The sequence below is a fragment of the Felis catus genome, chromosome C1, assembly GCF_018350175.1.
Source record: "Felis catus isolate Fca126 chromosome C1, F.catus_Fca126_mat1.0, whole genome shotgun sequence".
In the NCBI taxonomy this organism is placed as follows: Eukaryota; Metazoa; Chordata; class Mammalia; order Carnivora; family Felidae; genus Felis; species Felis catus.
The window spans coordinates 7,313,001-7,339,715 of record NC_058375.1 but is presented as its reverse complement, the minus strand read 5'-3'; the positions used below and the strand labels follow the sequence as shown (position 1 = coordinate 7,339,715).

The window sequence follows — 26,715 nt, the reverse complement described above, 5'->3', positions numbered from 1 at the left end:
TCTTTCATACTTAGCTTGCACTTTACCTCTTCAAAAACTTTAGTTGGGTAGTCGGGCTGCTGTTTGGACTTGGGCCTAAAACAACTAACTAGTCTTCAAGGGCTATCTGGATACTAACCAACTGTTCTTAACTAACAAGAGCACATCCTGATAACACGGATCCAAGTGAAAGCAATGTTGGATTTAGAATTCCCTACGATGGATAGGATTATGGAAGACTTTCTATTCGGGAATTGTTTCTATTCCTTGGAAAAGAAACTTTTCACTTAGAACAGTAGTTCAGGATGGTCCAGTTAAAAAAAAAAGAATCTCAGCATTCTCTTTTACTTGGCTGTGATTACCACAATTATCTCTAGCAAATAGTATCTTGCTTTCTAGGCCAAAGACTTCTATGCAGTTACTTTACATGCACAGTTATTTCTAAAAAATAACTTTTAACAATAATGATAATAATTTGGCCCCTGAATTTGGAGCTGTTGATCTATTATTTCTGTTGGTCAATAAATGGGTACTAAACCCATCTCTAAATCCTACCTGGTTGAAAATTTAACAAGAGAAAACACAGGGGCGCCCGGGTGGCTCAGTCGGTTAAGCGTCCGACTTCGGCTCAGGTCATGATCTCCCAGTTCGTGAGCCCATGTCGGGCTCTGTGTTGACAGCTCAGAGCCTAGAGCCTGCTTCGGATTCTGTGTCTCCCTCTCTCCCTCTCTCTCTGCACCTCCCCCCATGTGCTCTCTCTGTCTCTCAAAAATGAATAAACATTGAAAACATTAAAAAAGGAAAAAAAAGCAGATAGAGCTAAATTTGTAGACTCTATGCTATTTTTTTCATTTTTAGTGTAAACCTCAGAATGGCTAATCTTAAGTGATAAAAGAGGACATTAACAAACATTAGAGAATAAAGTATGTCTGACTCTTAAAAAGGTTTTCTTATCAATATGTATAAACTATATTTTACAGAACATCAACTCTGATTGTTCCCACATAATTGACAACTATCACTCCACCCCCACCCTGGCTTCTTCTCTTTTCCTTTTAAGATTGCTTAAGGATAAAATGAATACTACCTATCTATGAAATAACAAATATTCTAATCTGCGTTCATATCATGCTTGAGAGACAACGATTAGGTCTGTTAACTCTAATAAAAATAAAATACATTCATATTATAAAAAATCATAAATAAAACAAATAAACAAGAAAGTCTACATAAATCCAAAACAACTCAAATTAAACTAAGTGGCCATAATTTTCCTTCTTCTTAAAATACTGTCGTATTGACTTTGTAGGATATGTTCTTAAAGCCCCCCTATCATGTACTGACCATGACACTAAATATTCTGTATGCAAAGTTTATGTGCCAAGGTATAAACCCTATCTCATGTCAAAAAAGATTTAAAGATATTGAGATTGACTTATTGCAGGGTTGGAAAAACTACTCGGGTCTGGCAGATTCACGTCACTAAATGCTGCTTCTGCCTTCATTAAATCCCAAATGCAAAGGCCTCCGTAAGAGACTCTGCAAGAAGCCTATGCAAATTGAAGAGAGAAGATACCCAAAGCACATGTGTAAAAAAGCAAGCACAAAAAGGACCAGGTATGTAACAGAGCACTAACTATAAGAGAATGTTCAGCAATGTGACAATGTGACGCATTTGGGGAACTATAGTAATACGATACTTATGAGCCTGAACTCCATTTTTTAAGGCTGTCATTATTCAAAATGATTACATTACAATATTAAATACAATTTTACTGCATAAGAATTCCTTTATATCCTCTCAATGTTTATTCATAGGGTGCATTCAAAATATATCTGTTTGTTGACCAATATGGGGTCATAAAAATACACTTTCCATTCAGTATTGTTACTGCTAGATATTCTTTAGGCTAAGGCATTAGAAATCAGTTCCTCTTGAGGACAAGAAACATGAGTGGAACAGACAGCTGGACTTAAGGGAGGAAAGCAGCCTCCCTGCTCTGAGTAGCTGCTCTTGAGATCCTAACCTGCTCTGAGATACACAGAACAGATGACAACCAGGACCTGACTACTTGCAGACTAAGTATGTCCCCTGGAAACGAAAAGGTCTTAGACACATTTACTTTCTCTTTACTTAGTGGTCAGCATCTTTATTTCAGAGCAAAGAAGGACTATCAGCTCTTGGTTATGGAGAACGCCAGCCATCATCATCTCTCTCACCTGCTTTACTTAAAGGCTGGTCTCCGGCCCAGCAGCACTGGCATCACCTGGGAGCTTGTTAGAAATGAAGAACCTCAGGTCCCACCCCAGACCTATTGAATCAGCATCTGCATTTCAACAAGACTCCCAGCTGGGGAAGAGGCACTGCTCTTTCTAAACAGAACAGAACACGGAAGCAATTCAGAAGACCCAAGGTGAAGCGTCAGACCCGTGACTTAACAGGTGTTTAAGAATGGGCAAGACAGACTTTTTTTAGCCTTGGTTTACTCAACTATAAATGGGAAGTAATATTACTCACTTTATTTACACACACGCCTACCAGGGAGGGCTATTCCAGAAATCAAAAAAACAAACAAACAAACAAAAAAAACCTGATGGATGTTAAAACTCTCTGTAAATTACAAAGCACTATAGAAATACAAGGCACTACTGTTAATAACACACACAGCTTAATGATACCTGTCCTCATGTGATCTGCAACAGACCATCAGAGGCATGTTACTAAATCATACATTATGAAGATAAAAGGCTCTTCATGTGTCACAAACCTTTCAAACCCCTAATCATACGGTAGCCAAATTCCTTCTGTTTTCATTAAAAACTAAATGTTGACTAGGCTTCGTGAAGGGACTCAAACACTGCTATTATCTTGCCCCAAACATGTGATTTCTTCCTACAATCCATTCTTTCTTGGACTTCACTACAGTTTCCAAGATAACAAACTAACTGATTTAACCCACTGCCAGGCCTAAGAAATGAGTTGCCCTGGGAAAGGCCGCTTTAGCTCAAGCCCTTGCCTTTTCTGGCCCAGTTAGCAACAACGACCAGCCTCTCTTCTCCAAAGCAGAGCATCACCATAAGGCTGCAGTTTACACACAGCATTTTAGATGCTGTGTTTTACGCTAAGGGAAGAAACCGGTATCTCAGCTTTCTCCCTAATCTCCCCTTATTTTAAAAGAAGTCCACGAATCTTAAAAATTCTACACTGTATCCACTGTACCCAAAGGTTTATTATACCTTTTCCTTACATATCAAATGAATGCCAAGAAGCTTCTTATGACCACGGCTTTGTTAAGCAAAGCTGGATGACCTTAAAAACAAAAATCTAACTACTAGATCAACTTATTTATCCATGCGATTCAGTTTCTATCAAACTTGGAGAATCAATTCACATCATAAAATGCTAAAGCCATTATTAGCAGTATAAGCTGCAACCTTAAACCAACTTTTCGACTGCTCACCCGAACCCTTTCTCAACCTGGAGGAACCAGGCTTCCTTCTACTATTTGAGTTGGTTGTGAGCCCCTGCTTCCACTGTCATCCCACATGCCACGGAGACCCTTATTGAGAATTCAGACTCCATGCAGGGGAACAGAAAAGGATTAACACATGCAACTGTGCAGCAACACTTTTAGACACAGTTTAACTAAAAAAAGAAAAAGAAAAAAAGAAAAAAAAAAAAAGTCTGCCCAGCATAAGAACAATCCCCAAGTCAGCCCAAGAGCAGAGAATTAGTACTATCAGGTGATCAGAAACAAAACCAAGGCAAACACCCACCATATTCAATATAATTATTATTAAAAAGATCCACCACTGATGCATACTCAAAAACCACTATCAGGAGGCAAAGGCTACCAGAAAAGCTCCCATAGTTCTTCAAAAAGCACTTGGTTTTGATAGAACTAACGATTTGACTTTAAGACATAAAAGGCACAACATCGTACCTTTATAGACACTTTCTCAGGCTAAGGCTACGAGGAGATGTAAGTTCATTCTCCATTAAGGAAATGAGAGAATAGCAGATGGTGTCAGTGAGAGCTGGACAAGCCATTTGGGCGAGTGCTCATCTGTGGAACGGGAGGGACCAGAGCAAGCCGCCCATTTCCTAACAGAGGATTGAGGATGGCCTCCTACCAGTCTCTGCTGCTCCAAAAGAAGATCTGCTTCTTCCTTCTCCTTTTTGTACAGGATCTCCATCTCCTGTAGCCTACAAGGAAAAGAAAAGCAAGAGAGGAAAAAATAAATTGTGAAATCACTGGACTGTTTCATGCGTGCTACATACTGTAGGTTTAAAAGAAGTGATGGTCACGTGGGCCACGTCATATTTGTGCATCACCTTTTCTCCATCTCCTGCTTCATATCAATCCCTTGTTTTTCCAGAAGTTCTCTCTGGGCAAACGTCCAGTCCACAGGCTCAGAGGGGGTCTCCGCAGAAGGAGTCTTCTCTCGCTCTGCCCGTGCTTGCTCCGGGTGGTTGAAACGAAACACATGATTTTTACCCATGATGATACGGTTTCCTAGAACAAAACAGAAACAGAGTTAAGAAGCCATTTTTTAAAAGGGTACTTACCTAGGTTAGTAACCTCACTCTCCCTCCCTTTCCCTAGTGCAAAAAGACAGCTTTTGGAGTTTTACAAGAACAGAAATCCTAATGCTATCACTTCTTCAACCAAAGAGTGACACATTAAAGAGTTGCTCACACAAGCCACATGTTGTTTACTGAAGACTTCAAACCTTTCCTGGTCTCACCTGAGCGCAGCTGAACGGGCTGGGCCACCCTCTTGCCATTTACATAGGTCTCTGAGCGTTCACAGGGCTCTAGGGTCACGATAACTAAGAAGAACACAAACTAGTATTAGCATCACAAACCACTGGAGTAAGACAATGGAAAGCAGATGACTTCCAGGGTAACCAGAATCGATTCCTGCAACCAACCAAGTGGCTGAGAATCTACACAGGAGCTCTCGCGGGGGACCCAAACCAGGGATACGGCTAAGAGAAACATTTAAATGAATTTGACAAGCTTCAGAAGAAGACAGGAAATGTTCGTTTTGGTAATACCTGATAGTTCAGTCCATAAAACTGAAAACTATCAGAAATCTTAAGATACAGGTACTATCCAGAAACTTAAGATCAAAAGCTGATATTCTGATTAAAGGAATGAATCACATAGCACAAAAATACCATTAGAATATTGTTTTGCTAATAACCTGGGCAAAAATCAAGACGGACTTTTTCTTCCCTTTTAGATAAAGTAAGTTCCACTGGGTTAAAATCAGAGGTCCTTCAAATCTCCCACTACCCAGGATATTTGTTCCTTTCTTACTTGTCTATTAACTAATTAACATTCAAGACCAAGCCTAATTGCCTCTGTCCTGCTCAGTTCTTGGCAGTCCCAAAAGGGCTCCTTTTGTCCAGTCTATTTTCATGTAAAATAGCTATGTCCGTCCCAGCATTTGTAAGCAGCACAGGTTTCTCCATTTTCCAAATATTAGATCGTACGAGAAAATATCACTGAAAGAGACAGGGAATGCCAAGCCTTGGGGATTTCTAATAACCTAGAAAGAAAAGACTGCTGGAAAAGCTAAGCCAGGAACTCTCACCGTCCCCACTGTTGTTTCTCTCGCTCCGGAAGATACAATGTTCTTCTTTAATGTGAGCCCCACTCAGCACGATGTCCTGGCGCCGCTCAGCATCTGCTTGGCCAACCCTGAACACAAGGGAAAGTGTTTCCCAGGGAAATTCAGACACAAAAAGCACTGGAAACAATGAACCTCTTTCTCCCAGAGAATAGTCTTTGGTATGTACAAAAAAGGTATCGCTTCTTTTTATCGGAGTCTTTCAACTGCAAATTTTATTTTCACATATGATCAAGCTCCCTACGTGAGAATAAGAAACCAAGGAGCAAGGATACATCAACGTAACTCACGCAGCTTTATAAAAAGACACGAGTGAACTAACCTCCCTAATGAATTCATACAAGAAGTTAGAAGAAAATGTTACTTAGGGTATTTAGGGAAAACTACATGTTAACTGGTTCAGATGACTAAAGTACGTATATAATTTGGGAAGACAAGATAGTTTGTAACTATTTCAGACAGGAAAAAGCAAATCATTACAACAAATTTTTCAAAACACAACTTCCTTTTAGTTATTCAATCATTGAAAAGGACAGAAAACATTAAGTAGCTGTAAGAAACAAATATACCTGGTAATTCCATCTTTGATGTAATAAAGCAGGCACTCGGACATGAGTGGGTCTTCATTGAGGTTAACAAGATGTGGGGTCTGAAAGAGGGTACAGATGATCAATCCGGAGCAAGTACCGCTGCATGGGCTGTGACAAGAACAATGACCTACAGGAAGCTGATGGCTTCCTGGATTATCTACAGTCCCTAGGTGAGGGACATCTTTTATTCCTAGTTGCAATTCCATTATAAACACAAAACATTCTCTTTAAGCCTTCTCAAATTACACCAATACATTCTATTCAAAAATCATGAGTTCTGGGATAAAGAACAAGATCCAATTCTTGAGAAGGTCAAAGCATAAAGAATACAAAAGAAAAATAAAGACAGGTTGATTCTCTGGATGGGCTAACCACAATTTTTGTAACTATCTGGATGAAATTCTTGAAGGGAACAAAACAGGCCACTTTGACATATTGATTACTTTGAGCTAAAGGCACTTCAAAAACAGCAACCGCAGGGAGAGGCTTCCTTTGAACGAACCCCCTTCCCACCCCCCACCCCCCCCTACCCCGGCCTCCACCCCAAGACAGGTCCTCCTAAAGGACCTCAGCTGTTGTGTCCCCTCCGGGAGTCCATCAACCAGGGAGGATAGACTCTTGTCCCAAGAGAGGAGACCAGAAATCGACACCAGACAGACTTTGTCACGCACGATCACACACCCCATCTATTCTCCCGAGGGCCCCTTCATCTTTCCTGAAAAATCATTCATTCCCTCCTGAGAGGCCTATGTCCCTGCTCCCCTCTCCCTACTAACATGGCATTTAAGTCTGAACTCTAAGCCCTCTTGGGGAATCACTCACTTTCCCCCTGGGCAGCTCCCACACACATATGAAGCAGACATGTTAATAAACTTATTTTTGTTTTCTTCTTATTAATCTCTTATTACAGGGCTCTCAGCTAAGAATTCAGAAGGGTGGAGGGAAAACAATTTTCCCTTTCTACAATCTCAAGACATACTTAATTTTTTCATTTGCTTTATAAACATGTCCCCACACCCCCTGTCACTTCCCTCTATAATTTTTATCACTTCTTCCATGGTCCCCATTACTCTGTTTAGTTCATTAGTCTCTACTTTAAAGAAAAAATTAAAATTGTCAGCATTCAACAATATACACATCTTGTAAAAGTCCTCTTCATCTAACTCTAATATTTCTAAAATCTTTGAAAAACCAACCTTCTTTGGTGAAAATACCCCATTGGAATCCAAAAATAAGTCACATGGTCTTGGGGTCAAAATCTACTCAAGACAGTGCCAGCAAATGTGGAAAAATGAAAGAAGAGTCAGATGAGTGAGTTAAGAACAGGAAATGAGAAAGATGATTAAAAAGAAATCAGGAAAAGCTCTACATTAGCATCTGCCTCTGGAGTTAAGAGCTCTGCTGGTTTGAGAGAGTCAAAGTCCTCTGTGGGCACTGTTCTTTAAAGTCTATCGTGACACTGGCCTCAGAAAAAGGGCATCCTAGAAATAGGTTTCATCTTCCCTTGCCTTAAAAGTATTCTCCCACCCCATCCCCCGTTGGACTGAGGACTGACTGACAAAATCGTATATGCTTAGGTCGGACAACGTGTTTTTTAAAGGTGTCCTATGTGTCAATTTAATACACATACACATTGTGCAATGATTACCACAATCAAGTTAACATATCAGAAACAGGTTCTAAAACCGCATCTGGATGTGGCCAGTGGTGTATCCCTTCCTCTCCTGAGGAAGTCTAGAAAGTTAAAACAAGATGCATAAAATTAAAGCAAGAAAAACCTTTGGAAACAGATATCTCAGTTGGAATTCTGGGCTGTTTATATCACAACACTAATTCAAGTTATTTATAACTTGTGTTAAATGCCATTTTTTTTACAAGTTGTTACCTAATTTTTCCATATAGTTCTTTACACTGAAAGATGTTGTAAAATCTTTCAAGATACACAGAGGCACAAATTCTATCAAACGTAGAACTGATAACACCTCTACAATCATAAGTCATATCTTGATAAATAATGTCTTACCGAAGCAAACACTACTAAACTGTGAAAACCAGGGATCTCTGGCAATACAGACAGACAAAATACTGTTATTATTGTTCCAGTTCTAAAAAATTATGTGACCTTGACAGAAAAACCAAACCAAAAGAATCCCAGCAAAAACAAGGAATATTTCATATCATATTAAAAACAAAAATGGAAAAGTCCCCACTCACTCTAATGCCAACCTAAAGAGATCACCATCGGAGCCTTGCAGAACATGTTTGAATCTCTCATAGCCAATTTGGGGTTATTTGAAATGAAGGACCACTTATTACTGGCATGAATATATTTACTTTATAAATCAATTTATGTTTAATTACTACAGTCAAATGAGAAGCACACAAAAATAATCATTTGATAATAGTTTCCCAATACCTAACAATAACTAGGAAGCAACTCAGTAAAAGAACAAAACAACAACAACAAAACCCAAAACAAAACCTACCTCACGCTATTCTAATTAGCTACAAGGTATCTACTGCCTAACAACTATGATAACATACGTAGGATGGTAACTACTGGAGTTTTATTTATTTTTTTAAACTAAGAAGAAAGCAGAGGAGGCTACAAGGGTGAGGACAGGAATTGCTTTACTCAGTACAATGACCGTCTGTAACACAAACTAAAGAGGCAAACTTGAGTGGTATTTTTCTAAACAAACCTGAATGGCTGAAATTGCTTCCATAGAGTTATAAATCAGGGCTGCGGGCATCTGTGGGAAAATCTACATAGAAAGAGTAGCCAAACTGAAGCAAGGTATGCTAGATGAGAGGCTGGGAATTGAAAAGAAAGCAACAACGCACATGAGTAAACGCATGGAATCGTGACCGAAAGTTAGATTTACGGCCTTGCGTTTTGTTTTTTAAACAGCAAACATGACAGGCATTTTAGAAACAGGCTGCCTTTGTACTGTAAGATGAAATTAGAAATTCTGAAATTAGGCCGAATCCCAAGACGAAATGAAGGGAGGAGGGGCCAGCCCTAAAAGGCTGCAAGTGCCTCAGTGACCCAGACAAACAGGAAGTTTGTCTTTTGTTGGGTGGAGTTTCACAACACTGTGTCCTACCTTCTTCGGTGAGAAAACTCCCAGGGTTCCTCCGTCTTCTCGAATGGCAACTCCCATCTCAGCCAACAAGGCCTCTCTAGAAGAACAACAAGCACCAAACGTCAATTAAATCAGTCTCATATGAACTAGAAAAGAAAGCATGCAAAGCAAAAACTACTGTCCCTGTTAGTAACACAAATGTGAAAAACCTGTCTATCCTGTCATTAATGAGAAATTATTTTTAAGAAAAACAGCACATTCAAAATAAATTCTGTTCCCATGTTAGGTAAAGTTATATTCACCCAAGTAAGGACTTTGTCTCATCTGACTTTAGAGGCAGACAGTAATTCATAAATAATATGTCTACTAATATTTAAAAAAGGAAGAAAGGGATAGTCCTTAAGGCCAGACATCTAACTCAAAGAACCGTTTCTTCAAAATCTAAGAAAGCGAGACACCTGGGTGGCTCAGTCGGTTAAGCATCCGACTTCGGCTGACCTCGTAGTTCGTGGGTTCGAGCCCCGCGTCTGGCTCTGTGCTGCCAGCTCGGAGCCTAGAGCCTGCTTCAGATTCTGGGCATCCCTCTCTCTTTGCTCCTCCCCCACTCTCTCTCCCTCTCAAAAATTAATAAGAAACATTAAAAAAAAAAACCACCCTGACAGAGCCCTTTTAACAAAAAATCTAAGAAAGCGATCAGAAAGGAACTTTGATATGTTAAGATTGTCTATAAGTGTGATTTTCTCAAATGTTATGCTCCCATGCCCACCATCATATGGACTCAACAATTCTAGCTTAAAATCCTTGTAAGAAGAAACTTCTAAGTGTTTGATACACCCACTGCATCCATACAACAGCACTCACTTCTTCCTCATCTTCCGTGGAGGAGGAAGACAGGTGTGAACTTTTTTAAATGTATATTCATCCCAAAAGGAAAAGTATTATTTCAGGTTACATTCACCTTCAGGGTAGAGAACTGATAGGTTAAGGTAGAAAAGGGATTTTAAAAGTCTGCAAATCAAACTACTTCACCACTTAACCTAAGAGGTTCTAGAAAACATAACTCAAAGACAATCATCCGAAGGGCTTTATTATTAGGGCCTTTATCAAAGGCAGTTGTTTTGCAAAGTAAAAACTCTATCCCTCAATATCTTCCATTTTATATGGGCCCTGAGCACCACTCGGTCTGGTAAGGAACACAGGACTCCTGCAGAGAACGGGGGACTATGTAAGCCTCACTGGCGGAAGGCCCAGAGCAGGCTGGGCTCTGTTCTGTTCTGTGGTCGGTGAAGTGGACGCCGGGGGCGGGGGGGGGGGGGGGGTGGGGGGGGAAGGGAGGGGGGGCTTCGCTTTTACTTCCAGCTCATCTTCTCCTTCTATAAAAGGAATCCCAGTTCCCCTGAGAATGTGCAGACACTCCCCGAGCTTCGTAATATCCTGACCTCTCCATTCTGATGGCCTCTGTTTTACGCAGCTTCTCTTCCCAGGTTTCATTCAGCTCAGCAATGATCTTCTCCGATTCCTAAGGGAGGAAGTCCACAGTTCAAGTGAAGACACTTATGTGACAGGCTAGGTCTGGGAAGGACAGCAAGATGCCCTTTGTGGGTATGAGGCAGAATCTAGTACAGTGAGATTTCTTTCCTTTCTTAATATTACGTACAATAAAAATCATGAAGACTAGATCTAGCATTAAATCAGCCCTAGATATATAATCCTCCTAAGTCCTAATAAAAATGCCCTAATAGTGAGTGTGTATGTGTGTGTTTACAGAAGGAAGAGTAACATGAACATCCAAAAATGCAAGACATTATTCCCAACAGCCACTTCTACAAAAGAATAAAGCCACCAAAGGTATTCATTGCTTTTGTTCCATACTGTAATTTCACCATAACACTGATGGGGCTCAAAACACATTTGCCTACAATATGGCATCTTGGCATACTGACTATTTTCAGCTGAAGCAATCGGAGAAATGGTATCTGCAGGAAGGACTCTGATCTCCTCAAGCAAGCTTTAAGATCCCCACCCCCAACTGGAGAAAAGGCACATCCTCACCCCCAAAGATGGAGGAACACCAGGAGGAATCTGAACAAATAGGCCTTAATAGGTACCCACCCGCCCCCCCCCCTCCCCCGCCCCATCCTATCACAATTTCCCATGACTCTTCCCTCGTCATCAAACCTAGCACAAAAATGCTCAGGTTTAACACCTCTTTGGGTCTTTTATTTTCTTATGAAGGCTCCCATGTCACATAAAACTTACATGAAATCAATTCGTGTGCTTTTCTCTTGTTAATCTTTTGTTGTAGAAGCCCCAGCCAAGAACCCGAAGGGTAAATGAATGATATTTTAACTCCCCTGTAACACAATACCCTCCTGAACACAACCCAATACCTGCCATACAAAGGTTTAGTATTAATCTCATCTGAAGGTACGTAGCCACTGAAGTGACAGTTTCCTCGTCTCCCACTCAGTGTTTATCAATGCCAGAAATACAAGATTTCTTGATCTCAAGGAATTTACCATATACTAGGGAGAGAGAAATAACCGATGACTCGTTCACTCAGTAATTCTACATCACCTCCTTACATGCCAAGCCCTGTTTCAGGCAACCAGAGATGTGGCAAGGAACAAAATCTCTGTCTTCGTAAGACTTCCATTCTGGTAAAGAGCCTGAAGTAATCGATTTTAATCAATAATTCAAATATACGGTATGTCAGAGAGCAGTAAGCACCTTGGAAAAAAAGCAAGGAAGGGAAAGGGGTAAGTGCGGGAGAAGTTTGGGGTGGGGCTGTCAGGACAGGGCTCACTGCCAAGGTTCTGCGTGAGCAGAGACAAGGAGCAGGGGCCACCACACAAACACGTGAGGGAAGAGGGAAGAAATGGCTGGCATTTGCCAGGAACAACAGCGTGGCCAGGGCAGCGTGCTTGCGGACTGTGCGCGGGTAGGGCAGGAGAAGACCACGGAGCGGTTGGCCAAGTGCTAGAAGCGAAGCATTCACAGGTGGCAGGAGAATGGGTGAGCACGAGAAGGATGCTCACACTGATGAATGAAGGACAAGTGGGAACCAACTCGGTGGAAAATGGAGGGAGGAGGAGGAAAACCTGAAAGGGAGACGAGCACATGCAGAAAGCAGGAGAAATCTAGTCACGGAGACGAAATCCGCAAGTCAAAGGGTGAGGACGAGGAGACTAGCGATGATGGGATGACAGCTCTGAGGACAGCAGTGGTTATGACTAGGGACGAAAACCCTGCACAGTTTGCAAAATATTTCACTGTCTGATTCACTTAACAGGCTATCGTAAGAAGCCGCTGGGATCTGAAAACTTAATTCTCTACACAGAAAGAAACAGTGAACATGTAATACGATCAACCCTAAGACACCTGCGATTTCGTTTTCCGGAATGACACACGAGAGCACGTAAAAAAAGCCACGAGTTGGGGCGCCTGGGTGGCGCAGTCGGTTAAGCGTCCGACTTCAGCCAGGTCACGATCTCGCGGTCCGTGAGTTCGAGCCCCGCGTCGCGCTCTGGGCTGATGCCTCAGAGCCTGGAGCCTGCTTCCGATTCTGTGTCTCCCTCTCTCTCTGCCCCTCCCCCGTTCATGCTCTGTCTCTCTCTGTCCCAAAAATAAATAAACGTTGAAAAAAAAAAATTAAAAAAAAAAAAAAGCCACTAGCGAAAACTCCAGGCGGCAGGGGCGGGGCCAAAAGCAGAGGAGTACAAGCGTCAGGAGAAACAAACGGGACAGCATGGCAACGATGATGACGGTGAAGGACAGCAACAGCTAGTGAAGAGGGACAAAGAGCAAAACCGGTAACCGAGTTAGAAAAGTCAGAAACCACATGGGCACCAGTACGGTCCACACAAAGGGGGCCACTGACAAGGTACTCGTTTGGGAAGGGTCACTCACAACCTGGGGGATGTGAGAACAAGTCTGCAGCGGGAGCGGGGAGGGTGGAGCCAAAGAGACAACACCACTCAAGCTGGCCACATTAGCCCTGTGAACAGACCCCACGGCTACCTGAACGGCATCGCTGCACACGCCTCCCAGGACTGACTTCGCATGCAGTGCACCTGCCACTCCCAAGTTCAGGGAGGAGCCCATATGCCGTGCCAGAGGGCCAGCAACCAAAACACCCATACAATTTTGGCAAGGAGTGAGATGGCCAGGACAGGAAGCGTACCAGGAACCAAGTGGCCAGCAAGCACCACAGAAGTTCTTCAAACAACAGTTCTAGCAGAGTAGCATTAAGTGCTTTTGCATATACTGTGAAAGGGCAAATACAAGACAAGCGGGCACCATATCCTCTGTGACAGCAAGGCTGATTAAAGACGGCTGGGGAGAAACCTTGACAGTCTCGAAATGGTAACTCTGAAAACAAAGGATAGGCACAAGAGGTTGCCCAAACCGGAGCATCTAGGCTGGTGCTCATTATGCAGAGTGTGGCCCACAAGCCACTGATGTTGGATACGGAATACAAACTGACCCAGGAGCTACTTAAAAAAATTTTTTTTTCCCGGGTTGGTTATTTTCAGGAGCAGACTGTGTCTGATAAGAGGTTTATCTGGCTATATGAAAGCTATTCCATTTGGGGGCAACTGTAAACTCAGCCCATCTAGCAAAATCGCTGTGGAGGGACCCTCTTGTCTTTTGCTGCCAATTCTAATGCGAACTCTCTAATTCTACTTTCCAAATGGAGGGTAAATCAGGACACAATCTCTTTATAAAGAGAAGATTTAATGAGTTAGCTGAGGATGATACTAGTTTTATTTTTCATTACAGCTTCAAGTTGCAATTTTTATGTTGTCTCCAAAGCTATTTTTTAAAAATCTGAAGAAAGCTCAGAGAAAATGGTATTGAGCAAAACTTCAGTGCTAGAAAAAGCCATTTATTCCAGAACCACTCTATAAAGAAAGAGACTGGGGGCCAGAGAACCTACAGACTAACCTGAGGCCACACTACTTCCTGAGCCACTAAACCCTAGGGCTGAGTTTCCTGACTCTTGACATTCTTCCTTCAATTAAGGCAGAATCAACAGGATTTCAAGAAAATATTTGACAAAACAGCTCGCCATCAACTAAGAAAGAGTGAAGGACATTCTTTCTTGAAGCCTGAATAGCAAACTGAGCATAAATAAAACTGAGCTGCCAACAGGAGACAACTGCGGTCTCTGAGTTGTCGACCTGCTCTGCAGGCAGGACTGGCACACCGGTGCCCAGTGCTGCCCATAACCCTAGGAGCCCAACTCCAGATTATGCTGAAACTGGGATTCATGCTTCAGAAATAAGGAGTCGAGACAATCTTTAAGGGTCCTTCCTTCGTGCACGTAGTACCCAAACACAAAAAATTCCAAAGAGCGATGACATCAGCAACCTTTTTTTTTAAGCTCCAAGGAACATTGGGCTCAGGCGCCATTCAACTTTGGCCTCACATTCTGTAGGTCTAACTATCTGTATAACGCTGGTTAGTAATTGTGTTCACACAGCTAAACACGATTTAATTTCTTTGTCATGATTCGGTTCAAGTGGCAGAAAAATCCACAGAACAAGTCAGAAATATTTCCATGAAAAAAAACGACAGTTAAATTGTGATATTTAAAAGGTTAAATGCTTACTACATGGAACATTCCTTGAAGCCATCGGATAGCCAAGGTTTTACTGTACTGAACACAGCATATGCTCCATAAAGTAAGTTCCAAGTGTGGGGCCCTCGGGCCGCCTACCCCAGCATCTGCCCTTGCATGCTTCTGTAATGGATATTTGTGGATATTTATAATCCAAGCCTCGGCAATGGCACTCCTAGTACTGACTTTGACGCCAGACTAATAAACACCAGAGCCACCACATGGTAGCTATGGTTACATATTTAAAACCTTACTGAATAAGAATCCAAATCAGGGGTATGTTCATTCCAAGTCAGTTTGAGTTGTGATTAAAAACTGAGAGCAATTACATTTCACTCTCTTTTGCCAAAGACGTTTGTGGAGGGATCAAGATCTTTATTGATGGGGTTAACACAGGTCTCTTCCGTACGGAAAGAAGCTATTCAAAAAAAAAAGAAACAGTAGCAACACATTGCGCACAAGTCTTCTACCAACTGATCACATTTTTCAAGTCAAAAATACAGAGAAGCAAAGGAAAAGAAAGTGTTAGGAAAATGAATCAACCTCCTCTCCTTTATTACTGTTTTCCATTACAGTATTTTTGTTCTGCAGTATCATGTCTAAGGAACACAGTTCCTAAACATTCAATAACGAAATGGTCCCAAAATGAGAACTTCTCAAGCATCTCTATTGTATAACCACTGCTTTGCACTGTGCACGCAAGATGTTCTCCGCCTGAGTCATTAACATGCAGGTCTGCTGGGACGGAATTCTCACCATTCACAAAACAGGAGCAGAGCTAAGGCGCTGAGGCCCCAATAGACTGCAGGGCTGCATTAAACACTCAAGATCCAACGCAAAACCATTAAGAAGCAATTTTCTAAAGCTAGGAAAAATGGAAGATCGCACTTATTTTGGCTTAAAGGAAAATTAAAACGGAAAAATTTCTTTTCTGATGAAAGTAACAACAGTTTTGCTTTGGTTTTGGTGGGAAGTAGAAAGATTGGGGGGAGGGTTCCCTGAATAATGGCAGTGTTATTCCCAAGAAACTATTTGGAAGACATGGAGTGACCTAATTCTTAAAGAGTCTGGTTAATGCCTTGACTCCTAACATCCAATGATATTTTTCAGTTGGTCCCACCTGGCAGTTAGGACAATTTTTTTCTTTTAAGCCAAGATGCAAGTTAACAGAAAGTATAATCTCATTTGTACACCAAGGCTTTAACAGGCATACGGTGAGATTCAAAATCCCCAAAGACAAAGAACATTTCATATTAAATAGTAAGTGGGAGATCTCACCTCCCTCCCATGGAACCCCTGCACCACTCCCCCACCCCTGGCCTGAACAGAAAGAACCCCACACAGCAACTCTGTCACTGATGTCTATTCATGAAAAAAACACACACAGGAAGCATTCTTGCACAGACTCCGCTGATGTCTCTATTCAAAAATTTCAAAGGCAATTTTAAAATAGCAGAAATTACCCTTCAAGTTACAGCAATTGATGAAAAGATCTCTCACCCTTTTCCCTTTGCTAGGTATTTCAGGACTTCATCCACTTTCTGCTAACATGCTCTGAAGAAAGAGACAAGATCAACACTCTGGTTTCCGAAGCACCTAAGCTTGGAAGTGAGTAAAATGCCAAGGGAAAAGGCAGACTAAGAAACAGTAGCCTATTCTTCGTATAAAATCTTTTTCTGAGGGCGCCTGGGTGGCTCAGTCAATTAAGCATCTGACTCTTGATTTTGGCTCAAGTCATGATTTCCTCGTTTGTGAGATCAAGCCCTATGTTGGGCTCTGTGCTGAGGGCATGAAGCCTACTTGGGATTCTCTCTTTCCCCGCCCTCTCTCTCTCAATAAACAAATAAACATTAAAAAAAAATAATAAGATCTTTCTCGGCCTCACCTGAAAATGAAAATGAAAACATCTGCCATCTTCAACTTATCAAGCTTCCTCCCCTTTTAGCGGTGAAAAGGCTCAGCAAACCTTTCCCATCATTAATTTATCAAAGTGTGTCACTGTCCCCAACAGTCCTTGAAGCAGCAGTTGTGGAGAATACTGAGTGCAAAGAGCCTGTTGGCTGCAAACATAACTGCAACTTCCCAGCTCCCTGAAAAACTTTCTCTGCCCTCCTTGTTCCTCCCCCCACACCTCCATCCCCGCCCCCCGCCCCATACTTGGGAATACAAAGTCCCAAAGGCATGGTGGATCAAACAATCACCCTGGAGGTAATGGGCAGGGAAAGAAAAAGCATTTGTGATGCTGTCACAGTGACCTGATAGATGGCACGGTCTGTTCTCACTGCAGTCACTGAGGGGCAGGAAGGACCCGGGAGCCAGGAGTCAGCAGGCACCACTACTGCTCACTTTTATACTCATGGAGAAAGACAAGAAAGTACCCAACAGAGCCAACCACAGCCTGGGGAAGCAAAGCTGGGCGCCATTGCAGGTGGACCTGTGAGCACACAATGCAGGTGCACAGCATGGCGCTGAGGCCCATGACCCCACGAGCACCGGCCCAGGAGGCGGGCAGCCCTTCCACAGCCGTGTGAATAGGGCCCAAGACTTCCTATGAACTTCCAGAAGTTATCATTTCACATGTTCTGAATAAACCTGGTACAGTTACTCACATGTCCAAACCTTTGACTGCGTACTTTACTAACATACACACGGCTCTATACAGAATTCAATCTTCAAATGAAACCAAGTGCTTCTAACAAATTAGTTTCCCACTAAATTTCTAACTAAACAATTTCCCTATGGCTTATAAACTACCTCAGAATTAAAGGACATATCTACTTATCAGTTACTTGCATGGCCAACCTCTGATCTCCCCATGCATCTCTCTAATGTCAGACTCAAGCATTCTGGTGAAAAGCAACTGATGATATCATGAAGCAGCAAATTCCATTTTCAGGACACCTCTAGGGGTTAGAAAGTTCTTCCATATCCTCAACAAAAATCTCAGTGGTTTTTAAGTCCTAACTCTGCCTTATGGAACTATACAGAACACCTTTCATTCAGTCTGAGGTATTACTTACCTTTAGGCGTTCAATGGCTTCCTCTCCTCCAGGTGTAGACATGATCCTCTCCTGAATACTGGTCACAGATGTTAAGCCCACCTGACTACTGAGTGAGCAGGAAGATGGAGATGAAGTAAGAGACCCCATGGACGCTGTGGAAAAATTGCCAGGGCGTTGATTCTCAGAGGCTAGCAAGTACCTATGCTTATTGTTCTGAAAATCTTTCAGATCTGGGAGACAGAAAGAAGGGAAGGCAGAAAAAGTGGAGAGGGGGGAAAGGAGCAGAGGGAGAAAAAAGACAGGAAGGAACACCAGCGTAAGAAAGGAGAGCATTAAAGCGCCAAGACAGACACGTTATGATACAAAGACAAGTTATAATTGTTCTAGATGGCAGTTCTAAAACATGTCTGTCTTTAATACTGGTATCGTAGAGGTGAAGAACCACTTCTGAATTTAGAAACTAAGAAACTCCAGTGTGGGTTAACATTGTATTTGGTAGAGGGTAACCAGAGCCTCAAAGGATAATGTTCAGGCACCCTCTGTAAATAAAACATGCTACATTCCTTCTATTCCTTCTACGGCTCCGAATCTACAATGTTTTAAATTTACACTACTCTTAAATCTCAGTAATTTATCATGGTAAAGGAAAAAAAGATGATCACATATTTATCAATAATATTAACCTGGCCCAGTATTTTATGGCATTCAGCAAAAATTCCCAAGAAGATGCTACAGTTAAAACAAAAATCTGAGCATTCAGTAGTATCCTTCGTATAGCAGCATTTCAACATGCTAAAAAGGACCTTTAAAATATGCTTTTAAAAAGGAGAGGTAACTGCAGAAATCACAAGAATTTTGTGTAAGTTCTGATTAAGAACTCAGGGCCAATTGCCTCAACAGGGAAGAACAATCAGCAAATTGATGAAGTTGGTATGCTTTTCATTCATCTATTAGATCAAGCAAATCAAGGAGGATTATTTGCTAACTATTGCAAAGTACAGCTCTTACTTTGCCTAACAGGACTACCACGAGTCACTGGTAGGCCGAGTTGCCAGTATGAAATGCAAGTTTCAGGGACATACTTTCACTTACTAAAAAGTCTTTAACAGAACTCTAAGTTGTTTTTAAATTTAGTTTTGATAAAAAGAGCCACAAACAACAAAATTAATTTGCTCTACGTACTTTCATTCATTTGTCATCCTTGTCGCAGACACCAGAGAAAACCCATGGGTACTGAGGGATTTCTATTTTAAAATTAGCTCATATTTAAATTTGAGAAAGTCGGCATTACTTAAAACTTGTATCAAAACTAAGTTAAGTTTTCCTTAAATGATATGAGTCAAAGAGTCAGAAAGCAGTATTATTTGCTCTCTCTGGGTCTACTCATCTCTATTTAATCAAAGCCAGTTCTTGAAACCCCTTAAAACCAGTGGTTGCTTCGAGACAGTTTGAAAACCACCATCTGCAAATAGAGAACATAGGAAAACAAGCACGTTTTAAAAGGGGGATGGGAACTGGAGCAAAAAATCAGCCATCAGGTGACGGCAGCAAGGTCGGAAAGAATAGGATGGATGGAGTTTAGAAGGTCCAATGGACACATGCAAGCCCTAAAAGACATTAAGAGTAGTAGACCGAAATGGAAATTCGTAAGTAGTCAGGGCTGCTTTCCTGCAGGGATACAAAATTAAAACTTAGTCATGCATAGCTTTTTGGGAGATGCCACACTGCTCAGAAAAGAGCGACGCAACAAGCTGATAGCAGCACCACCTGGGGCACAAAAGCAGGAGCGAGATGGCGTCTTTCTCACATCAGTATCGGTCAGCTTCGGAAATCTCAGACAGAGCTGTTCTGGTCCAAGAGCCACTGGGTATTGGAGTCTTACTGTGTCCGCAAGGCCTAGCCTCATCACAGCAGCCAGGGCTGCGTTTGCTTTCTCCTGTGTGTGTCCTCCTAGTCAAGCCCTATTACATGCCTCATTAAATGAACAAGCAAATCAATTAAAATCTGAACTTAACCAAGAAGTCAAGATTCTTCATTTCTTCTAAGATAAAGATCCCCTCATGGAAAGGGTAAGAAACCACGTCCTCACCAACTTAATGATATACATGGAGAGGACAATGAGGTGTCTAGGTATTTATGGTCCTTCATAAAATATCCTCATTTCAAGCACACATTTTAAATTTAATTTGTAATTCCAGAAAAGGAAAACAAAAAAGTTTTCCTAATCACCATGTAAGCTGAGGCCCAAGATATGGAGGAAACTAACTTAGCATAAGCACAGGTGAGTGCTAACCCAACATTCACAGAGCTACTCAGTCATGGATCGTTTGGCCAACCGCAAGCGGTTTTTAATTATACATACACTACGTTTCAGAGTTATATAGCTAATTTAAAAGGATCTTTCTATTAATCAGACCCTGAAGGAGCTCAAGAGGCCAAAAAGGCGTAGTAATGATTAAAAGCTGGAGCTGAGTTGCACTAGCCAATCCAACCACACAGAAACCATGAGATCTCAGTAGCAAATTAACCACCCCAGGTAAGCGGTGTCCTCATGGGTAAAAGTGGGCATAACGGAACTTTTTCCAGAATCAGTGACAGGATTAAATGAGATAATACATTCAAGGTCCCTAGAATGGGGCCCAGCACTTTATAAACACTCAGGATATGTGAGTTGCTGTTGTCACCACCATCATCCGCTATGACTTTGGATTCAGTTTAATCACAGAAGTGGAAAAACTGAAGAGTAGAAGTAGGAAGAGATTCTCAAGCCTATTAACTATTTAATCCACAAACTGAAATTCAGCAGTGTGTTTGCCAAATGGAGAAGGGCTAAACCAGGATCATTTCTGAACCTATAATATGCTCTGTCTGGGATTTCCCTGTTAGGATTGCTGGCATGCAAAGCTCATTTTAAGGCTGATCCAGCAGAGGCAGATTAGCAAATCAGAGTACTGGAAATAACCAATACATGAAATACACACATTTGCCTCCACTTCCAGAGTAATCATCGATCAATGGATCAACTGAAGGTAAGCAGGAGGGAAAATACAAGAAGGGTCAAAGTTCAGGTTCAGCAGTGACACAGAGAGGGAACAGAGCAGCATTTGGCATTTGGGAAGGTGAAAAAATTAACACTCGGAATATATGATCACTTTGCACACCGTATTCACTCAAACTCAGGTGCTAATCAGTAAGAAGAACTAAACTCAGAGGCTTTTAACACCTTACTAGAATTCCAAACAATAGAATATTAATTTTTTACTTAAAAACTAAAAACATGCTTTATCAAATAAACCCATATAATATTCTACCCAAATCATCCAGTTAACTCAACTTCTGATTAGACATTAGTCAGGCAGAATACTGAGGTTAAAAAATATATATATTTTTCTTAAGTTTATTTATTTTGGGAGAGCAAGTGAGTGTGAGTGGGGAGGGGCAGAGAGAGAAGGAGAATCCCAAGCAGGCTCCGCACTGTCAGCGTGGAGCCCAACGTGGGGCCTGATCTCACAAACCACGAGATCATGACCTGAGCCTAAATCGAGTCGGATACTTAACCGATGGAGTCACCCAGGTGCCCCCCAAAAAGATTTATTTTAAGACAATACTGTGAAATAATATTCTCTGGAAGTCTCATTCTTAAACTTGATAGGAAATGGATAATTTCCCCTTTGTGTGTTCATAGGGAGCAAGGTGGGGAGTGTTCCTCAGTCATTTTGCAGGAAGGGAAAGATACCACTCAAAGGTAAATCTTATCTGAAAGGGGACTGAAATAGTGTGTTTGTTACACATATATTATTGCTACTACATTAACCCAGAGAAACACATAATACAAAAACAAAAATTTCAAGTAACATTTTTATGAAGTGATTAATTTCTCAGTAAGAATAAGCTCATTCCAAATAAACTTCACTGCTGATCTAAAATGAAAACCTAATAAAAATACAAGCAATGAGGGGCGCCTGGATGTCTTAGTCAGTTAAGTATCCGACTCTTGATTTCAGCTCAGGTCATGATCTCACAGTTCATGAGATCGAGCCCTGCGTTGGGCTCTGTGCTGACAGCGTAGAACCTGCTTGGGATTCTCTCTCTCCCTCTCTCTGCCCCTCCCCGTCTCGTGCACGTGCACACTTTCTCTCTCTCTCTTAAGATAAATAAACTTAAAAGTATATATTTAAAAAAATATAAGCAGTGACATATTTACATTTTAAAACCTAATTTAAGGACTTCAATAAAAACTTTAAAAACTTTCACGACTGGATAGCCTGGTACATACTACATAAAGAAATTCTGAGATCGTTTTCATTGGATTTTTTTAAAACTTAAGAAAAAGCAAAAACAAAAAAAAAAAACCACTTTTTTTTCCTACTATCTAACTTCATAAGCTCTTTTAATCTAAGTTTAAATCTAAGAACCCTGAAGAGGGAAAGATTAGAGTTTGCGTTGACCTTAATTCACTTACTATCGATAATATCTCCCAGTCCCTGAGCACGGAGAAGGTCCTTCAGCCGCGTCACCTCCTCCTTCAATTCACGAACCAGTTTGGCATTGGGGTCCTCGTTGATAACAGCATTGCATTTAATTTGCTTTGCACGATCTGCATATCTATATCAAAAAAAGGAACATTCATTTTTGCCATTCCTCAGATACTCTACTTCTCATAAATAACGTATCATTATTTCTATCTCTAAATCAAACAGCTTGAGTGTTTACACATTTTATAAGCCTTAATAATAACACATGCATAGGATGTTTTACAGTATCTTATAAAGATGAAGAAAAAGGCTCAGATGAATTTAATGATTTACCCAAAATCATAAAAGAAATAAATACCAGAAGAAGACTCAAAACGAATCTGTCAGACTATATAGTGTTCTTTCCATTATATTAAAAGTGTCTTCAACGGAAGAAGAGTAGAAAGCTCCAGATTAAAGTAATAAAATCTACTGCACATACAGATATACAGCTGATGCTTGGACAACATGGGTTAGAACTGTGCAGGTCGACTTATAATCTGATTTTTTCTTTTCTTTTTTTTTTTTAAGAGAAATTTAAAAAAAAAATTTTTTTTAACGCTTATTTATTTTTGAGACAGAGAGAGACAGAGCATGAACAGGGGAGGGTCAGAGAGAGAGGGAGACACAGAATCTGAAACAGGCTCCAGGCTCTGAGCAGTCAACACAGAGCCCGACGCAGGGCTCGAACTCACGGACCGCAAGATCGTGACCTGAGCCGAAGTCGGACGCTTAACCGACTGAGCCACCCAGGCGCCCCTGATTTTTTCTGATAAATACAGTCCAGTACTGTAAATGTATTTTCTCTCATGATTTTCTTAATAACATTTTCTTTCCTACAACTAACTTTATTGTAAGAATACAGTATAAAATACATGTAACATAAAAATATGAGTTAATCAACTATTTGTGTTAAGGCTTCTGGTCAAGAGTAGGCTATTAGTAGTCGAGTTTTGGGGGAGTCAAGTTATATGCAGATTTTTGACTGTGCAGAGGGAAGGCACCCATGACCACTGAGCTGTTCAAGGGCCACCTGTGTCCTATTAGTGAACATTCTGTAATTTTTTTTAACATGACACATACTCATAATTGCATTACTTGTTAAGACTTGAGCATCTCTATAATGACAAACACCACAAGAAGGGGACACTTCTTTTTACAGGGATGAAAATGGTAAGAAACTTTCACTATTATCTAAAAGTTATCCAAACATCTCATTTGAGCAATTTTAGTATCTTTCCTGTGAAAAAGTTCCTGTCTTTGCCATTAACAAGTAAATTCTATTACAGTAGAAGTCTCCCCCAACACATGTTTTCCCTGTTATGAGAGGGCTGGATCATTACTTACACAAAAAATTACCCATATATCATAAGAAAATCCATGGCATAACAAAATGATTTATGGTGGCACAGTGTTCTATTTTGCTACCGAGATCATATTGGAGTACCTCAAAGTGCTCAAAGTTTCATCATAGTTGATATCTGCTGGGCTCAGAGCAGCAACCATTGCAGTCCGAGAATTACCACCTAAGAAGATGAATCATGGTTATCTCAAATCATATTCACTTTAGAAAGAAGAACTTTATTAAATGTGTCAACTTAGCACAATCTCAGATCCTAAGATTTAACCAAGAGTCGACAAATGTCTCAAGTTCCTATGCCAGGCACTGTTATACTCTTAATCTTGGTGTTTGAATCTACTGTGACCAGTTTCCCTCTCCCACTCCAGCTAAGACCTCAGCCACTCCACCAAAGTGCTGTTAGTGAGTGAAAAGTCACAGTGACGTGGACAGTCCAACAGGCTATTCTCAGCCTCTTCCATCCGTCACCAACATTTGACACAACTGATCATTCCCTTCTTTCCATCAGGAAGGAGGGAAGGAGGCTAACAGAACAGAGAATAAAGAGCAATGACCTGAAGGTCCAAAAACATCAGCAAAAAGGTAATATGGAGTTTTCAAAGAGGTCTGAAGAAGGAGCAAAAGTTTGAAGTAGGTGTGGTTAGGAAGACAACCACACCACAGTTCATGTTCCAAGGTCAACAAGATAGGGGAGAAAACTCTGATTTAAAGGTGAGCAAATCCAACCAGCTTAATTCGAGAGCAAAAAGGAAAAGAAGGAGGGAGGAGTCAGGTTAGTAACATGGGTATCTAGAGATTATTCTTTTCCAAAACAAATATACAAGACAATTAACCACAAAAGATAATGAGTAAATAGCTTTAAAAAGATAACCACACACTAGTGTTCAACGTACCTAGATTTTCCCGAAGGAGCCAAGTAAGTACAGAATCCCTGTAGGGAATAAAATCAGTTTTCTTTTTCTTCTTACTCTATTAAACAGAAAGAAATGGTCTTAGCATTGCTAGGGAGGAAAAATTCACATGGAAGGCAAACCAGTCTAAAATTCCCAAGCAAAGTACCATAGAACCCCATCACTGCTGAAATTTAACACTCGTGGCTTCAATTTTTCACCACACCCAAAGTTCATGCAATGAAGTAATTTTTTCTTTAATATTTTATTTTGAAAAATTTACAACACACACAAGTTTAGAGAGTAGTATAATGAGCTACCATGTATCGATCATCCACCTTATCAGTATTTCGCCAATCCCTCAAACACTTAACGCTTTTTCTTCCTGAACCATTTTGGAATGAACTGCAGACACCATGCCCTTTCATCCCTAAATACTTAAGCAGATAAGGCCATTCTCTTACACAGTCACAGTCCAATGACCAAATTTAGGAAATTTAACATCCATACAATACCATTATCTAATATACTGTCCATATCATATCTTTCATAGCTGCTAGTGTTTTAAAGCAAATCCAACATTTCACCTATAAATATTTCAGGTATGTATCTCCAACAGAGAAGTACTTTTTTTAAGAAAAGGTAACTAGAGGGGCGCCTGGGTGGCTCAGTCGGTTGAGCATCCAACTGGCTCAAGTCATGATCTCACGCTTTGTGAGTTCAAGCCCCACGTCAGTCTCTGTGCTGACAGCTCAGAGCCTGGAGCCTGCTTCGGGTTCTGTATCTCCCTCTCTCTCTGCTCCTCCCCTACTCACACACTGTCTCTCTCTCAAAAATAAAAAAAGATTAAAAAAATGTTTTAAAAATAAAAAAGGTGAGGTGCCTGGGTGGCTCAGTCGGTTAAGCGTCCGACTTTGGCTCAGGTCATGATCTCACGGTTTGTGAGTTCGAGCCCCGCGTCAGGCTCTGTGCTGACAGCTCAGAGCCTGAAGCCTGCTTCAGACTGAGTGTCTCCCTCTCTCTCTGTCCCTCCCTTGCTCATGCTCTGTCTCTCTCTGTCTCAAAAATAAATAAAACATTAAAAAAAATTTTTTTTAATCAAAATCAAAAAGGTAACTATAAAAACCATTATCACACATTAACAAAATTAATAGTAACTCCTTAACATCACCTGATATCTAATCCTCAAGCAATTATTTTTTACTTTTGCAGAAGGGCAAATATGAATCCTAGGCATTCCAGGTTGGATGTGTAGGAGCAAGTCATTTAGTTAATGAATTTATTTGGCCAAACACCAATTCAACAAGTGGACTGTTCCATCTCTAATAACTTTTATAAAGTAATGGACATTTGGTTTCTTTGGAAGGAAATTATGCCCCCCAAAAATCCAACTGACAGAGTTAGGACTCAAAGTGAAAAGGTCTAAGACAGTGATGTGATCTTGACTCTGAAGACTTACAAAGACTGCAAGATGAATGTTCTGTATATACGTATCAAGCATTTACTTATACTGCTGTGACCTTTCTCACTATCACAGGATAGAGCAAAAGCCACCAACACAAAGCCAGTGCTAAAATGAGAAAATTATATCCTTGAAAGTAAAAATTAACGTGAACGCTTGGCAGACAGACAATAGTTACTGCAGCATCCACCTAGCTGATGACTATGTAAGGACAATTTAAGAAGCCACTAAGGGGAAGCCAGTGTTCACTGAAAAACACCTCCCCCTATTCCTGGTACAATCTGAGGTTAAACTAAGGATGATCTAGTTTTTAAAGTTTATCTATTCATTTTTGAGAGAGAGAGAGAGAGAGAGAGAGAGAGACAGACAAACACACAGAGTGGGAATGGGGGAGGGGCAGAGAGGGAGGCACAGAATCCGAAGCAGGTTCCAGGCTCCAAGCTGTCAGCACAGAGCCCGTCGCAGGGCTAGAACTCACAAGCCGCGAGATCATGACGGGAGCCGAAGTCAGACACTTCACCGACTGAGCCACCCAGGTGCCCCAAGGATGCTCTAGTTCTTGCAAAAGCA

At 41.1% G+C, this 26,715-nt stretch overlaps 1 protein-coding gene across 30 annotated transcripts in view; it reads right to left on the bottom strand.

Annotated features, from left to right (window-relative positions):
- The window catches only part of KIF1B (kinesin family member 1B), a 145,780-nt gene that overhangs the window by 63,354 nt on the left and 55,711 nt on the right, over positions 1–26,715 (bottom strand). For 11 of the 30 annotated variants that reach the window (XM_023258093.2, XM_023258095.2, XM_023258096.2 and 8 more), the window contains 14 exons: positions 24,687–24,762; positions 23,881–23,959; positions 22,382–22,524; positions 20,901–20,942; positions 17,938–18,149; positions 10,734–10,813; positions 9,316–9,391; positions 8,911–8,973; positions 7,405–7,467; positions 6,188–6,267; positions 5,583–5,689; positions 4,729–4,812; positions 4,316–4,496; positions 4,114–4,186 (listed from right to left, as the gene is read on the bottom strand). In XM_023258093.2, the coding sequence (XP_023113861.1) occupies positions 4,114–4,186; positions 4,316–4,496; positions 4,729–4,812; positions 5,583–5,689; positions 6,188–6,267; positions 7,405–7,467; positions 8,911–8,973; positions 9,316–9,391; positions 10,734–10,813; positions 17,938–18,149; positions 20,901–20,942; positions 22,382–22,524; positions 23,881–23,959; positions 24,687–24,762 (1,359 nt within the window). The remainder of the gene's footprint in view (positions 1–4,113; positions 4,187–4,315; positions 4,497–4,728; positions 4,813–5,582; positions 5,690–6,187; positions 6,268–7,404; positions 7,468–8,910; positions 8,974–9,315; positions 9,392–10,733; positions 10,814–17,937; positions 18,150–20,900; positions 20,943–22,381; positions 22,525–23,880; positions 23,960–24,686; positions 24,763–26,715) is intronic. The other 19 variants (XM_023258115.2, XM_045035067.1, XM_045035069.1 and 16 more) reach the window with 7 other exon arrangements.